Below are 15860 nucleotides of genomic sequence, written 5' to 3'. Positions count from 1 at the left end.
TTATTTGAAGAAATAACAACATGCGGAAATAGGATAAAAGGAGTAAGAAATAATTTTGGAAAGAATAACATAAAAAAAATAAGATAAAAGTAACGGTGTTACTAGTTTTTAACGGAATGTATTAATTTGAAATATTAGCCAAACTTTTTGTATGATATATGCCAACTTTAAACTTTTTGTACTAATTTGACACTATGGTTAAACATTTTGTATGTAATGTGTAATGTGAAACAATGCATGTGCGTTTACATTTAAAAACATTGTTACGATTTGCAAATAAGATCAATATTCTTGCATCCCTCAATAATAAATCTTTATTTAGTAAGATAAAAAAATTTATTAGTGAATGTCAAGAAAGGGAAGGAAAGGCGTTCTGAGTTGGCCACCTTAAATCTGTACTTTATCGTTCGCTTTGTTTGACAATTAATTCAACATTTTAACAATTTTGATAAAAATGAATAATTAATAAAGGTGTTTCACTATTGAATTGTGTTTATTGTTAATGTGTTGCATTTGTATTAGATGTCTAACACAATTTAATTAACATTTTAAAGCTAATTTTAATGAATGTTTTTTATAATTTTATATTTTTTGAAACGTAAAATTTAATATTAAAATATTTTTTAAAAAATAAAATGTACTGTGCTATCGCACAGGTGAGATAATAGTAATAATTAAAGGTAGAGGTTACTTATAAATTCTATAAATAGCGATTAAAATGAAATAGAATATACTCCATCCGTCCCACTATAGGAGTAATTTTTATTGTGGGCACGAGTTTTAAGAAATGTAATGAATAGTGGGTTGAAAAAGTTACTAGAATATGAGACCACTTTTTTATATTGATTTTATAATAAAATGTGAGTGAAGTGAATTAGTGGTACGTGAGACCTATTTATCATTTATGGAAAAAAAAAAATGAAGTGTGACTCTTATTATGAGACTGACCAAAATGATCAAGTGTGACTCTTCTTATGAGACTTTTAATGGATTACTTATTGTGACTCTAGAAAGACAAAAAAAGAATCAACTTTTAATGGATTACTTTGGGGTTCCATCAAAGATTGATGGTGGGTCCGAAGAGGAATCAAGAACAGGTGGAAGAACTTCTTTCACATTGCTATCTATGCAACCAAAATTAGCAAGAAAATTAAACCCCATTAATTGTAATTAACATTCATAAAAATGGTTTGAGGGAAAAGACGAACCCAGAAGCCTTTGCAGCACAAATGTCAAGGGGAAAAATCAGCGGTTTCTTGATGCAAGCAAATCCTGTACTCGGAAAGAAATTTGGAGATTTAACTTTGTTGTTGCAACTGTAATGGATAATGCTAGTGTGATAGCTTAGGGCCATTTTTTGTAGTGGTTGTATGAATTTTTATTTTATGTGATTTTGAATATTAAACTTTGCTGGATATTTTTTTGACTCCAAGAATATACAGGCCATTTGTTTTAGAGAGAAAAAAGAAAGCAGTTATCGAAAACGATTGAAATAAAACTAAGATTCCGACCTTGGAATAAGCTGGAATACTACCTTGTGTCTAGCACCGCGAATCCAAGCAACGACGGAAGGAGAAGGCGGCAGTGGAGAGGGGAGGAGACGGTGGCAGCAGTGAGGGGTAGATGAAGGTGAGGGGAGAGTATCAAATCCTTTTTCCCAACAAACTTGGAAGAGATTCTATCATTAGACGTTGATCTATCTCTAACACGTGTATAAGATGATATGATCAACATATGCATATACAGAAAGAAAAGAGGGAGGAAGACAGCAGAAATTATGGCGAACAAGATTAAAGGTGGGGCACTCCATTTGGATCGATCTTAATAACACTTCATTTTTCGCCCAAATTACAGGGTTTTTGCAACGAGAATCCGATCATCGACTACAGTCCAAACACTTTGGTGTATACATCGCCTGAACTAAACATTAGATCTCCTCCATACCCAGAAAAGTAATTCGCTCCTAGTCTCTCGTTTCTCTGAACTTCTGCCAACCCCGACTCACCTTTATGTTGCAACCCATCAAAACCGTTGCTATTCGAGCCATGCCCATTTGCATACTTCTGCTGTTCCATCTGGCTGAAGAAAGATGAACCGTGATTTTGGTTTTCATCGGGTAGTCTTGAGGATAGGCCATATACATCATTTAGTCCGGTCATGCCATTCTGACCACCGGCAAAACTCAGGCCCTGCTGCGAGGGTGGAATCTGGGGTGCAAAGATTTGAGAGAAGTTGGAGTCTTGAAATGCAGATGCAGACTGTTGCATCATAAGCAAAAATCTAGACTCGTCCTCGAATGCACTCAACCCATGAGTACCGGATGGCCTAGCTTCAAACATTGTGTTTTGAAATGCATTTGTTTGGTTACTTTTTCCGCTGGGTAACATTGCAGGATCAAAGAAATCAGAATCACTGAAGCCTGTTGATGGTTGAAACAAAGTGCTCGAGAAAGAGCAAGTGTTGGCCAGACGACCACCTATGAACAAAGAAAACACATATTCACCAAACGTGAGTTAATAATGGAGAGTAGCACTCTGCCACAATGTGTGGGAGATATGGTCAAGCATGACATACCTGATGAGGGGCGGGGCAAACCACCAGTTCTGTCGCAGTTGGAAAACCCAGGAGGTGGATCTCTGGAGGGCATTGTGAATCCAGGTGGAGCCAAACTATGAGCTCTATTTACTGCAGAAAACAGAATATATTAAAGCAGACAAGAGAACCCCGCCTGCTGTAATCTCAATCTGGCAGCAAAAACTAAGGCCAGCCATTTAATCGGATCCTTAGTAATGCAAGTTCTATACTATTATGCTTATAAATTTCACAAGTAACACTCTTTCTTTCGGCATCCCTCATAGCTCCTAAACTTAGAATCAAGTTTGATAACAATGAATGTCAAAGAGTGTATTGGAATAATAGACACAGAACAATCATAGTAATTTGTAAGCAACTGAGATTTATAGAGCAAAACCTACACAGCTTTCTTTAGAGTATGCACATCTGAAACAATATAAATGAATATAGAACATAAATCCTTTTAGCAAAAGTAGAAAGATAAAATCTATACAAATTATTCCCGTTACCTGGAAACTGAGGCTTGCACAAGTATGGCTCCTTGATATCTCTATATTCCGGAAGGATAGAGGCAGCCACTTGACTCACAAAGCCATCTTGTTTGGAAAATGAGTAGCCTGATTGATCACTATTTAGGGAACTCCAAGAAGAACCACCCAACACTTCAGTTTCATCAAGTAACCTGGATAATCCATTAGGCATTCCCAAAGAATCTTCGCATGAATCAAAATCTATCGACAAAATATTTGAAATTATACTGCTCTTTACAGCATCTGAAACAGAATTTTCATCATCATTATGCAAGTTATCATTATCTATTCTCCGTAAGTGCTCAACTATTTCTTCATTGGAAAATGACTGGGAACTTCTATATATTCTATCAGATTTAGCAGAATTTTGAAACTTCATCTCCTGGCATGAGTCATTAGATATGGAATTTACACATCTGATAGGTAAAGAAGCCTCATCATCTTGAATATTTACAGGATTGTGATCCAGAGTAAAACCAGTCAGATTAGGTGCCTTTCTGTGTAATGCAGCACCATCAGAATCCTCCAAATCATGAGAAGTACAGAATGGATGAAGATAAGAAGCCCCATGACTTGAGCCACATGTGCCCTTATATCTGTGACTATTTGACAAAGAATCTCCTCCGAGCGGTTTTTCTGCACTACTTATAAACCCATTTGCACCATGACCAGAAGAGGGGATCTTAAAAAGGGAAGGAACAGAATATGAGGCTTCTGCATGCATTTCACCACCAACTGCGATTGAAGAAAATTCTGAACATATATCAAGAATCCTCCTATCTTCAGGGTTATTTCCATCTTTTTCTGGAGCACCAGAACTTGACCGCCCAACAATATCTACAAAAGACGACATTTTCTGGGGTAGTGCAATAGGTCCTTCCTTGTCTTTATAGGGATGCACATCACTGATGCTATCTCCAGAACCATGAGCTCCATCCTGGACAAGGATATCAGAAAAGATGAAGTTTAAGCAAAACTTGAAATATGGCAACCACAACAATGATGATACATTCCTGTATATAGGACTTACCGATATGCTACTTCTTGTGGTAGATTTATCACTAAAAGTACTAGAACTAATATGGACATCATCTAACGGAGGAGGCAGCACAGTGCCAGCGCGCTTTATGACATTGTTGGCAGCACCAGCAATTTGTTGAACTCTACTCCTTCAAAACCAAAATGGACATTTCAGAGGCAGTAAAAATACAGCACATTAAATTTGATTTTCACATGAAGAAATAAATCTAATAAACTCACCCATTACTCATGGAATATATACCCAAACTAAACAACTGGTAAAGAAAATCATCCAACAAATTGGGTCAAGCCAAAGTAAAAAAGAAAAGTACCAATAACCAATTAAAGAGTACATATTGACAACATCACTGCTATGAGGATGCTAGATGACAAGTTTGTGATCCATTTTTGTTCCAGAAGAATGGTGCCAAATGCATGTTGAATCGTATTTCCAAAATACTAAAGACCAGGTGACATAAACTACATACAGGGTTAGCAGAAGACCATATATCAGCCCAGGGTAGCATTTAAATGGTGTCTAGCTCTCATGCTTTCAACATAAATAAGAAGAAGAGAAAAGACAAGCACTTATTTCAGCTGCATCATAATTCTAAATAAAATTAATTTTCTGGAAATAGGAACTATTAAAGTACTATATATAATCCAGGTACAGCCTGACTCCTACAAAAAACATTTTACCACGTCCTAAACTGCAGTTTGATCATATCACAAACACTAAGTTCATGGGATTGTAGGCAAATGATTATCGAAAGAATAGATCAACAGGTCAATGCTGGAAGTCAAAGCAGAGAAGAGAGTAAAGTTTGTACACATCAAGATACCTTGTGTGAACTGCAGCAACCTCGTCTTTTCCAAAACTGTCTTCATCAGCCCCAATACTATGCAAATATAAACAGGCAGGATTGTTGCAAGGCTGAAACAAAATAACAACAAATCAAAATAATTGTTCATTTTCATGGTGCGATATGAAATGAAATAAATAACAAATAAAACATCTCTATACCATGTTTTTTAGCCAAGCATGACAGTATTTAGCAGTTCCAAATGATGCTCTGCACAAGTAGTGTTAAATATAAAGTTCAAAGTTAGATGCATTTGTATGGCCCAAGAAGGGAATGGGGAAGATGCTTACCTCAAAAATCTACCTTCCAGAACAAAACCATGAACTGATTGTATACATTGCAACGCCTCCTCCTCTTTTGCATATGTTATGTATCTGAAGATTCATATTAAAAAGAATTAGGGACATAGAAAATAAACAAATTTTAAAATGGAATTGTATGAAAAATAATTTTGTTCTGGACTTGTATGAAAAGTAATTTAAAAATAGACCCTTTTCCCCATTCACAGTACAAACAACACTAGATTTAAAAACTTTCCCCATTTATATCTTCATGTTTCTATGGGACAGAGGGTGTACTAAGCATGAAAATCCTCTCATGATAGTTGTAATATGTTGTATATGCATTAGTCTAGCATATCCTTCAATGTGATCATCAACTAAATGGGTGGATGGATGGGGAAAAAAATAAACATTCACCAATTTGAGAAGGCTAGCTAGGGTGGAAGCAAATCTCAATCATCTTCATATCTTAATTCTGTATTTCAGGAAAACCACAAGCAAGATATTTCCTACCACACCAGTTACCTTAAAACACAAAGCCTGGGATTTGAAATATGAACAACATAAAAAGAATGCATTTCTCAATTTCGATTTCATTTCTAGATCTATTGAGGGCTCTAGTTTAGTTCAAAACTCAAGATATCTTAATATTTTGAGGCCAAAAATTGCCAAATCAAATAAAGACAAAGGTACTTGGACCAAGCTATTACAGGGCATAGAAGTTAAGGATGCATGATAAAGTTGATAGGAACTAGTTTAAAATTCAACAGTGTGACATTTTACAGAGCATAACTGCCTCCATTAGTTAAAGAAATATTAATATTTGCTGGAGTGAACTCACACGCTGCATGTATCATTGACAAACTGTTGAATGGCCCCACCAGCAGTCCGTGAAAGTGAGACCTTAGTCACTTTCCCATACTGACCAAAATAATCATTCCGCAGCAGCACCTGTTGAGGCAGATCACAAGTCATATCTAATTAGAACTAGCAAGAAACAAGCAATGACAGATAGAAGCTCATTAAAACAAAACACGAAATACGAAAGCAATTTCTTTTTATCAGAATGTAGCTGGATATCTAGCAACCAATTTAATAAAACTGCTACTTACATCTTCATCAGCCAGACTAAGCGGTAGTCCAATCACATACGCCATTTTCCGTTGAATCACTCTGATATTTGTCAAATCCTTCTTTACTTCAGTAGCCTTTGGCTTGGCCTTTGGTTGTTTAGTTTTCCTGTTAGAAACTTTTGACATTGACCTGTGTCGTATAAAAGTATTAATTGAACTGTTAGAATTACATGAAAGGGGGACAAGAAACCACAATGTAACCACCTTTCACAATTTGCTTGCATTGCAACAATTTTCTCTTTCTCATAGATTGTCCGACAAGCAGGACATCGCCCCTCTGTGGCATCTTTATCTGCCATGTCTATTATGTGATGCCAACACCAAACACATATCTGTAATGCAAACAACTACATGCTTAGAATGGAAACTCAGCAACAAGTTTCCAAGGAAAACAAGTATTTAGATAATATTAGACCTCTTCAGGTAAACATGAAAATGATGATAGAATATGGTAGGCAACTTCTGGCATACATACAAACAACTGTTTTGAGTGAAAATATATGCCAATTCTGCAGAATGGTCAAATTTGTAAAATGATTCTTAAACCATAGATAATCTCATAACAGGATCCCCTAGGCCAGCGATCACCTCTTGCAACATAAATATGATTAGAACTCCAAAGATTCTCAAAATCAAAGTCATAACTGATCACATAATCTACAAATCAAGCTAACGTTAATGAAATGGATAAGCGAAGGTCATCAAAGTCATCCTTAATAACCCTAAATTTTATTACATTTAATTTAAATATTGCATCACATATCACATGAAACTCCTTGCACATGGAAACCAGCAACACTACCTCCAAAAATAGAAAACAAAATAGACGACGCAGTAAGCACATAGAGCTACCTCCAACTACGAACAAAGAGAGGAAATTCTCCAACGTAACAAATCATCACCTGATAGCCACATTTGCAGGGCATGAACTGCTGGTCGGTCCAATCCATCTCCTCAGCACAAAGTGGACACTTCTTCTCTTCTTCGTTACTCATCGTTGCCTTCCGGCGCCTTCAACAAATCTTTCCCCAACCAAGAAAACTCAACAAAAGAAACAATAGAAAGCCATTAAATTAGTCACTATTTATCACAATACGCGAATTCAAAATAAAATAAATAAATAAACCCGCATTAAAACCACACCACATTACAACAAGCATACACATTTCCTCCCTCTCCAAATTACAAGAAAGACACAACACACAAGAAAAAAGACGATACACAAACCCTAGCAGGAAGGTACAATGCCATTACCAGAATTCACAAAAAACGACAAAAACCTAAAAAAAAAATTCGTCGCGATTTTCAAATCAGAAACGAAAAACAAAAAAGAAGAAAGTAGCTCGAGATTATGAAAATGCAAGAGAATGCGTGAGCAGGTCATCCACATTAAGAAGCTACATACTTAAAAACACGTAAAATAGACCAGAAACAGTAGACACACACATCTGGCGCACAAGAGGAACGAATAATGTAGGGTTTTGAGATTACATTAATAACAATGGAGACGAAACGAGGAAATTGCAGAGAGATTTTACCCAAGGGGAGAGCGATGTAGAGAGAGGAGTCTGTACGGCAGAGGGAGGAGTGATGATTGAAAACCACAGCCTTTAATGGATGGCCTTTTTAACTACACAAGCCTATCTATCTATATACACCTACAAATACGTGTACCTGCGTCTGTGTGTGACTGTGCTCACTTTTCTAAATTAATGAAGCGTTTACAATTATTTTAATTTGTGAGTTCAAAATTTAGTCATTCATCTAAAATTTATTTCTAGTATTTCTGCATACAAATTTTAAATAAATGTTTTCTTCTGATATTATTTTTTGGTTCGATAATAAATATATAATCTTTAAGGAGAATATTCTAGTTACATTTCTAACGTAAGGTGAGGGCATGGGATAAGAATTATAATCTTCTTATTTTCGAGCTCGAAAAATCAGTTGACTGTGAACATATTAATGCGCAGTATTCAATTTAGTTATTATTATTTCGGTTAGTAAATGTGAATCTTTTTCAAATATAAAATGTGCATGAAAAAAGTGAAGTACATAGTAATTCGTTTAACATGAGGCAAAATTGTCGATTACCCAAAGCTCTATTGTTTTTTAAGCTAGATTATTTTTTTAATTAGGAAATAAGTTTATTAGTAGTATCTTTTTAATTTGTTTATCCTTTAATTATACAATTTTTTAAAAGCAAAAAATATAATGGAGATGCGGGGTATCGATCCCCGTACCTCTCGCATGCTAAGCGAGCGCTCTACCATCTGAGCTACATCCCCTGATGTGTTTGGGTAAAGATAATTTATTTAATAAACTAAACAGGCTCAGCATTTTAGGCGTTTGCTGGTACGACATCTTAGTTTCAATTTTTCTCTTTGTCTAATAGATTGAAATTTTACTTGTTTTTTGATAGAATATTATTAGTTTCGATTTTTTTAAGATGAATGGATTTAATTGTTAGTAATTTTTAATAGAGAAAAGGGAGAACTATTGTCGAAAGAAAGAAAAAAGAAAAATAGCTTCACTTTATTATTCTATTTACATGAATAAATATTTCAAAAAATTATTCGTTTTTAACTCATTTGTCACATTTAGATTATCCGTTCTTTGTAGGGAGGTCAATCGGGCTAACTCGTTTGGATCGTCGAATCGTAAAATTTTAGGATTATAAATTTTCAACCCTAACATTTTAGGTTTCGGGCTAATCGGGTCAAAAAGTTTTTGAACAAAATACTTTTGATAATTTTGTTCTTCTATTTTTCTTGCTTTGAAATTGGCATATTAATAACTTGTTTACCTACAATATCATGAATCTCTAAGAATTAATATCTGGAGCAAACTCTCGTTGGTTTGAATAACTCCATGCATCAATGTTGCAAAATTAAATAATACTAGTATCATGATTTGGCGGTATAAATAATTCATTAGATTAATTTTATCTTATCTCTACCTATAATAAGCTGAACTAGTTTTTTCCAGATGTGGGAGTTTCCGGAATTTGAAGGGATAGAAAACACTCCAATTTGGAAGTCCTTCATTTCTTCAACTTGCCATCCATCATTAGTGTCTCTTCATGGATTGGGAGAAAGAAAAATTGTTTTGTATCATGAAGATTCCACTTTGGATGTTTACTCATAACTTTATTAAATACATTCAAATCTTGAAATTTGCACCCGCATGGCCGCATGCTTTGTAGATATTGTGAGCTTCGATCTCTACATCTTGGGCGCTTATTCCGCTCCTCTTTCAAGTGTTTGTTTCTCTGCAAGTAGCCACCCATTTATTTGCATTTTCATTAATTCGTTTTCATCGACAGTTCATGGATTCAATGTTTCTTTTATGAAAATCTGTTGGATTGTCGGCTTGATATTTAATCAAGTTTGTTTTTATATGTTGACCTTTTCGACTAGGTTGTCGATTGTGACGCCCCGGATTTTTAATCCCCTTATTTATGATTAAGTCGGATTATGAGCTCGATTAATTCTCGTTTAGAGGCGTAGAATTACCATTATATTATCCGGCGTTGGAACAAGTCAAGCTTATTGAAGGAAATTGAGTACAAAGAAGAGTTTCAAGCACAAAAGTAATTTGGATATTTTTATTGAGGAAAAAGTGAATACATACAATTTACTTTACATCCAATTGCTAAATGAAGAAAATACTACACCATTTCTTGAGCTCTAACTTCAAGTATTACATGAGAATGGAAATACAACCTTCAACCTATCTCTAAACTAGATTAAGTAGGAGGGTAAGAAATTAGGATGGTGAGCAAATCCTCCATCTTTCCCCTCTACTATTCTTCTCGGTCTTGGAGGAGCCACAAGGTGCCAAGGAAGTGGCCTTTGTACCTACACAATTACACCAAAAAGGGGTTAGAAATAGACTCATAAATAAAGGGAAAAATGGACACAAGCTCAATCAAGAAGAGGAATAGTGTGGCTACATAGGTCAGCCATTTAGGCTGCAAATTAGGGCCAAGGGACAGCCCCAAACTTGCACAAAAGGGGTAAGATTCCCTTAATCAATGAACTCAAAAGGAGAGGGAGCTTCCAAGTTTCTGCCACAAGAGGCCAAGGCATTTGCCTATAAATACCACCGTCATTCCCCTCCCCACTCCACACTCTTCTTCTGCCAAATTCTCGCAAGGCGAGGGAGTGCAGCGGAGTAAGGAGCGGCGGTGCGGAGCAACGGCAGTGAGGAGGGCAGACCGAGAGGGGATCACAAAGCAAGGTAACCCCTCAACCCCCATCACTCCTTACATCATATAGAATGATCGGATAGCACAAGAACTTAGTTTCGCCAATAGGATCCTCATATCCAATATAGAACAACAATAAACCATCAAGTCGTCCCACAATAAGATAATCAAGGAAAAGACAAGAATCGGTTTCACATATGCCACTACAATAAAGAATCTCTCCAGTGAGCTAATGCTCCCATAAATCACAACACATAGCCAAGGATCAATACCACAATGATCAACCTCAAACTCCAAGAATCTCAATACCACAAAGCTACTGCCCAACTTCCCCTCAAAGCACACAAATCATGGTAGCAAGGATTGAACATGACAAAGTAATAGCAAACTGCTGCCTTAGCTCATAATAGAGTGAGTAAACGGGGAAAAGGGGGAAGGGGACTTAGCTTGGTGTCTAGGGCGGTCCGACGGGAGCCGAATGACGACGGAGCCCCGAAAATCCTCGCCGAGGCTGACGGCGTGAGCACGGCGGCGATACCCCGGAGCTTCCCCACGTAGCGCCGAGAACGGCCAGCCGCGGAGGAAAAGGGGATGCCTGCTGTCTTCCCGAACCGACGGATCCGCCGCGTGAAGAGAACTCGACGAGGGAGAGAACTCGTCGTAGATGGAGGGAGACGCTCCGGCGTGAATTCGTCGGAGGAACTAAGAGGCAGTAGCTGCTGCGTTCTTTCTTAAATTTAGGGATTTGGAAAAAATGGGGAAATGCCAAATTGGAGAGAGATGAGTCCGATTCGGGAGAAAATCGAGAGCAACTAAGGCGATCTCGCCGGAGGTCGAGAGAGAAGAGAACGGAGATGGGAGGGGGAGGGGGAGCCGGAGGAGAGAGCCGCTGCATTTCTTGTGAGGAGTTGAAACAAGAAGGTGAGAGAGAGAGTGGGTTTCGATGGATGTGAGGGAGTATATAATTGGAGTGGGCTCCAATTGAAAATGAATTAACTGGGCCTCTGGAATTAAATAAAGAGGATTGGGCCAATTTTTTTAAAGAAGCTGGGTCGATGGGGGATTAAAGAAATGGGCTCAAATTAATAATTGGACCATGGGGTCATTCATTTGAACTTTGGGCGAAGAGATTTTATTGGAATGGGCGGCCTTAAGAGGTCTTAAGAAGCCTTAAGAAAAATCCGAGGAAAAAGGAATTTAAGGAGGGATTGTAAGAATCCATATTTATTGAGAAAATAGAATTTCTCCAAAAAAAGTAAAAGAGAATGATTAAGTGCTGCAGAGCAGTAAAGCCGAGTTAGGATTTAAGGAAAAATCCTATAAGCCGAGACTAAGAGATAGATGCTATCCTGTAGGATGCATGCATTCTTTTTCAGAAAAAACAGTTCAAGTACTAATTAGCGTGTTACGCTATTTTCAAGGGAGAAATTTAAGTGAAGATAAGCACACGAGGTGGGCTTTCTTTTAATATCCAGCACTATAGTGTGGATATAAAGCAAATGTTTTGAAGTATGAAATATCTTTTCTGAAAAATGAAAATGTGATCATCTCTTTTAAAGTTGTTGTCATGCCATAAAATATTTGTTTTGAGACCTGTCTGATAGGGCTATATGCCGAGACTTTTGGCGAAGCCAAAAGGTTAGTAACGAATTCGGTTCCCAATAGGACCGCAAATCCTATTCGGAATTATGTGCACAAGAGCTGTGAGCCATCCTAGAGAGGTTGGCCGGCGAGGGTACTGTTGAAGGTGGCCACCTTCACGGTACACTAGATTCTCAGACATGGCAGAATACAAAGAACTTAGACTGATCAGTCGAACTTTTAAGATCACAAAAGAATTTAGTATGCTCGGGCCTTTTAAGAAAAACCCCCGGGTGATACTGTGGATGGGTGACAACTTATATTGTATGTTTTGTTTTCGGCACGTGTTCACTGAGTACTCCTATACTCAGCCCTGCATGTATTTATAAACGTGCAGGTTGAACGTCAGGATGGAGAAAAGATTGATCGGAGTCGATGCTATTAAATAAGCCTGTGGATATCTCGACGATTCGTGTCTTCATACACGAAGTCGTTCAGTTGGGACCTATTCCGCTGTGTTTTGTTGAATGAGAATAGTATTGTCTCATCATTGAACTCTGATTCAGTTGACATATCAAACACTCTATTTTGAGATTGTACCAAATACTCAACTGTTATTTTGGTAATATCACATTTGTCCTTCGACAAGTTCTTCAGATTTTACCCATTTTCTATCCCCGCTTCTTTAATCCCTCATTAGTCGCGAATCACCCATTCTTGTTATCCTTAATGAGAATTGGGTCGTGACATCGATGGACATACCGTTACAATAGATACTCTCGACCAACCGAAACGAAATGAGTTTATTCATTGTATATACTTAATAATTAAAGATGTAATTAATTATTCAATTGTCAACTCTAATTTGGTTGGAAAGAGACACTTCCATCTCATCTTTAAACTTTATATTTTGAGGTATTGGTAAGAAGGTTTTCTTCATTTCATATTTGGTATGATAAATGGAATAAAATTGGAATGAAATGGACATTGGAATAAAATAGAGGAGAAAAATGAATGAAAAATCCAAATTTGTTCATATGCTTGGCATGCATGATACAAATGAAATTGAATTGTCAAATTATTGTTTCATTTCATCTCTATGTTTGATATCTGAACTTAAGTGAAATAATATTATTTTACTCTATTATCAAATTGTAATTATTATATAAATTTCATAGTTTTATTTAGCATCTATATCTCTAACTCAAATTATTCAATTAATTTAATATTCATAGTATATTACAAATATTATGAAATTAATGAAATTATGTGTAAACTAATGAGTTTGTATGGTGGTCGGTATTAAAATTAGAAACCATTAAACTAATGCGAGTTTGCAATCTTTTTTAAATATATAGATGCATTATGGAAAAAGGATTATAGATGAAGAAAACATGAACTTTGACATTATTTTTGTGCAACTAATTCAATCCAAGATCTTCAATTTTTAGATCACATCCCCAAATTTATTTGTAAATGCAAATCAATCATCAATATTATGCTGCTTAACTGACTAATTCATGTATGTGGTACTTGTGAATGTGTGCCCATGCAAACTATCATTCTTGCATAAGCAAACTATCATTCTTGCATACCTCAGCTCTCGCAGCAAGGTGGAGATTTGTGAAGGTGTATCCATGCAAGCTACTGACTCAGTCGAGTGATAGAGCCGTTGGAGCTCAAGGAAAAGATCAAGAAAGGAGCTCGGTTTGGTGAGCTGGAACTAGCCGTTGGGAATCAGCGGTTATAACTGCTTTTGGAATGTGGAATCAGCTAGTTGGTTATTTCTTGTTCTTCACACATATATATAGCTCGATAGTTTCAGTTGAAAAGAAGATTTGAGAAACACACAATACACATACACAATTAGGAGATTATTGCTCTAGCTTGTGATTAGTTTTGGAGTAATTGAATTGTGAGTGTGAGTTCATCGTAATTGAGAGTTGTTCATCAATAAGATTCCGGTCATCTTCTCCGTGGACTTAGGTGGGTTATCACCGAACCACGTTACATCATTGTGTGTTTTATTCTTTCGTTCGTACGCGTGTGAGATTGGCGGTATCTCAACCCAACAAGTGGCGCCGTCTGTGGGAAGATCCCAGAGGTTTTCTTGTTGATTGTTTTCTGGGGGAGTTAGAGTCCAGAAGCTCTGGTGTCTAAGCCGATCTTGGCGATTGCCCACCGTCTGTTCGAAGAAATGTCCACGGCCAAGTTTGAGGTGGAGAAGTTCACCGGTAGAAATGACTTTGGGCTGTGGAGGTTGAAGATGAAGGCTATCTTGATGCAGCAAGGCCTATGGGATATCTTGCAGAATGACAACGAGGCTAAAGAAAAGCCTGAGGCCGATGAGAATGAAAAAGGAATGCTACAAGATATGCAATATAGGGCTTACAGTACCCTGATCTTGAACTTGGCAGATAGGGTGCTGAGGGAAGTTTCCAAAGAGGAGACGGCTGCGGGCGTTTGGACAAAACTTGAGTCACTGTATATGACCAAGTCTCTTGCCAATCGTTTGCATTTGAAGCAGAAACTGCTTGCTTTCAAGTTTTCAGATGGAAAGAGCATTTCTGAACAGCTTGAGGAGTTTGGGAAATGCATAGATGATCTTGAAAACATTGATGAGGTGATTAAGGATGAAGATAAGGCCTTAATGTTGCTCAATTCCCTACCCAAAAGTTATGAGCACTTCAAGGATGCAGTGCTTCTTGGTAGAGAGGCCAAGGTTACATATGAAGAGATACATTCTGCATTGAAGCTGAAGGAATGGCAGAAGGCTGATGCTAAGCAACCTGATCCAGTGGCTGAGAGCCTGCATGTGAAGAACAATCAGAATAAGAAGAGTTCCAAGAAGAAGTTCCAGAAGAAGGAAGAGGGTGGGGGTGGAAGGAGAAAAGGAGTTGTCACTACTGTAAAAAACCCGGCCATTTAAAGAAACATTGTTTTGCTTGGAAGAAAAAATAAGAGCAAGAAAGGGCTGGGAATGCAGAGACCGCTGATCTGGCTCAGGATGTTGAAGATAATGAGGCTTTGAATATCCACTCAGGGGCCAAGATTGAAGAATGCTGGATCATGGATTCAGGTTGCTCCTTTCACATTTGTTCCCACAAGTCTTGGTTCCAAGAATTATCAGATTGGGAAGGATCAGTGATGCTAAGGAATGATCAAGTGTGTAATGTCAAGGGCATTGGGAATATCAGACTGAGAATGAAGGATGGGAGTGTGAAAACTCTCACAGAAGTCAGATTTATACCTAAAATTAAGAGAAATTTGATATCTCTTGGAATGTTGGAATCAAAGGGCTGCAGGTTTGATTCTGGTAATGGGGTTCTTAGAGTAACTAAAGGCCCCAGAATTGTGATGGAGGCTCAGAGAAAGAACAGCCTATATTACTTGGTTGGTGAGACAGTGGTGGATTCTGTCAATACTGCTCAGTCAGAGAACTTGAATCTTTGGCATGCCAGGCTGGGGCATGTGGGTGAGAAGGGCATCAGAGAACTTGCTAAACATGGAGTTATGAAGCTGGGTGCAACAGAGAAGTTGAGTAAGTGTGAGTCCTGTATGCTTGGGAAGGCCAAAAGGTTGCCATTCACTGGAGGAAAGCACACATCTACAAGGCCTTTTGTGTATGCCCACAGTGACCTATGGTGGCCATCTCCAACAGAATCCAT

General features: G+C 37.4%; 1 protein-coding gene and 1 non-coding gene across 4 annotated transcripts; both read right to left on the bottom strand.

The window, feature by feature from the left end:
* Positions 1 to 1790: 1790 nt before the first annotated feature.
* On the bottom strand, positions 1791 to 8042 carry LOC121782937. 3 transcript variants are annotated; one of them, XM_042180946.1, is made up of 12 exons: positions 7940 to 8042; positions 7304 to 7442; positions 6606 to 6733; positions 6381 to 6531; positions 6110 to 6219; positions 5278 to 5361; positions 5149 to 5197; positions 4967 to 5058; positions 4135 to 4273; positions 3084 to 4041; positions 2575 to 2685; positions 1791 to 2476 (listed from the first exon to the last, which is right to left on the bottom strand). In XM_042180946.1, exons 2-12 carry the CDS (start codon positions 7394 to 7396, stop codon positions 1884 to 1886), a joined length of 2508 nt encoding a protein of 835 aa, XP_042036880.1. In that variant the 5' UTR covers positions 7397 to 7442; positions 7940 to 8042; the 3' UTR covers positions 1791 to 1883. The 3 variants fall into 3 exon arrangements, with proteins under 3 accessions (XP_042036880.1, XP_042036881.1, XP_042036882.1); XM_042180947.1 differs by having other exon boundaries at positions 7893 to 7994; XM_042180948.1 differs by lacking the exons at positions 6606 to 6733; positions 7304 to 7442; positions 7940 to 8042 and having other exon boundaries at positions 6112 to 6219; positions 6381 to 6522.
* Positions 8043 to 8616: 574 nt separating this feature from the next.
* Positions 8617 to 8689, bottom strand: TRNAA-AGC. The gene has a single exon. It is a non-coding gene; the product is annotated as a tRNA-Ala (tRNA).
* Positions 8690 to 15860: the final 7171 nt, after the last annotated feature.

The sequence above is a fragment of the Salvia splendens genome, chromosome 20 (genome assembly GCF_004379255.2).
Source record: "Salvia splendens isolate huo1 chromosome 20, SspV2, whole genome shotgun sequence".
NCBI classification, from domain to species: Eukaryota; Viridiplantae; Streptophyta; class Magnoliopsida; order Lamiales; family Lamiaceae; genus Salvia; species Salvia splendens.
Note: the sequence above shows the minus strand (reverse complement) of the source record. Positions and strands in the feature narration are given on the sequence as shown.

What these genes read in the sequence shown, in the direction of transcription:
- LOC121782937 (XM_042180946.1), bottom strand. Translation starts at nt 7,396, where the DNA reads ATGAGTAACGAAGAAGAGAAGAAGTGTCCACTTTGTGCTGAGGAGATG. An exon ending in GTTGCTGCAGTTCACACAAG is followed by an intron (nt 4,274 to 4,966) that starts GTATCTTGATGT and finishes TTGGTTTTGAAG; the next exon opens with GAGTAGAGTTCAACAAATTG. An exon ending in GTGCAAGCCTCAGTTTCCAG is followed by an intron (nt 2,686 to 3,083) that starts GTAACGGGAATA and finishes TGTTTTCTGCAG; the next exon opens with TAAATAGAGCTCATAGTTTG.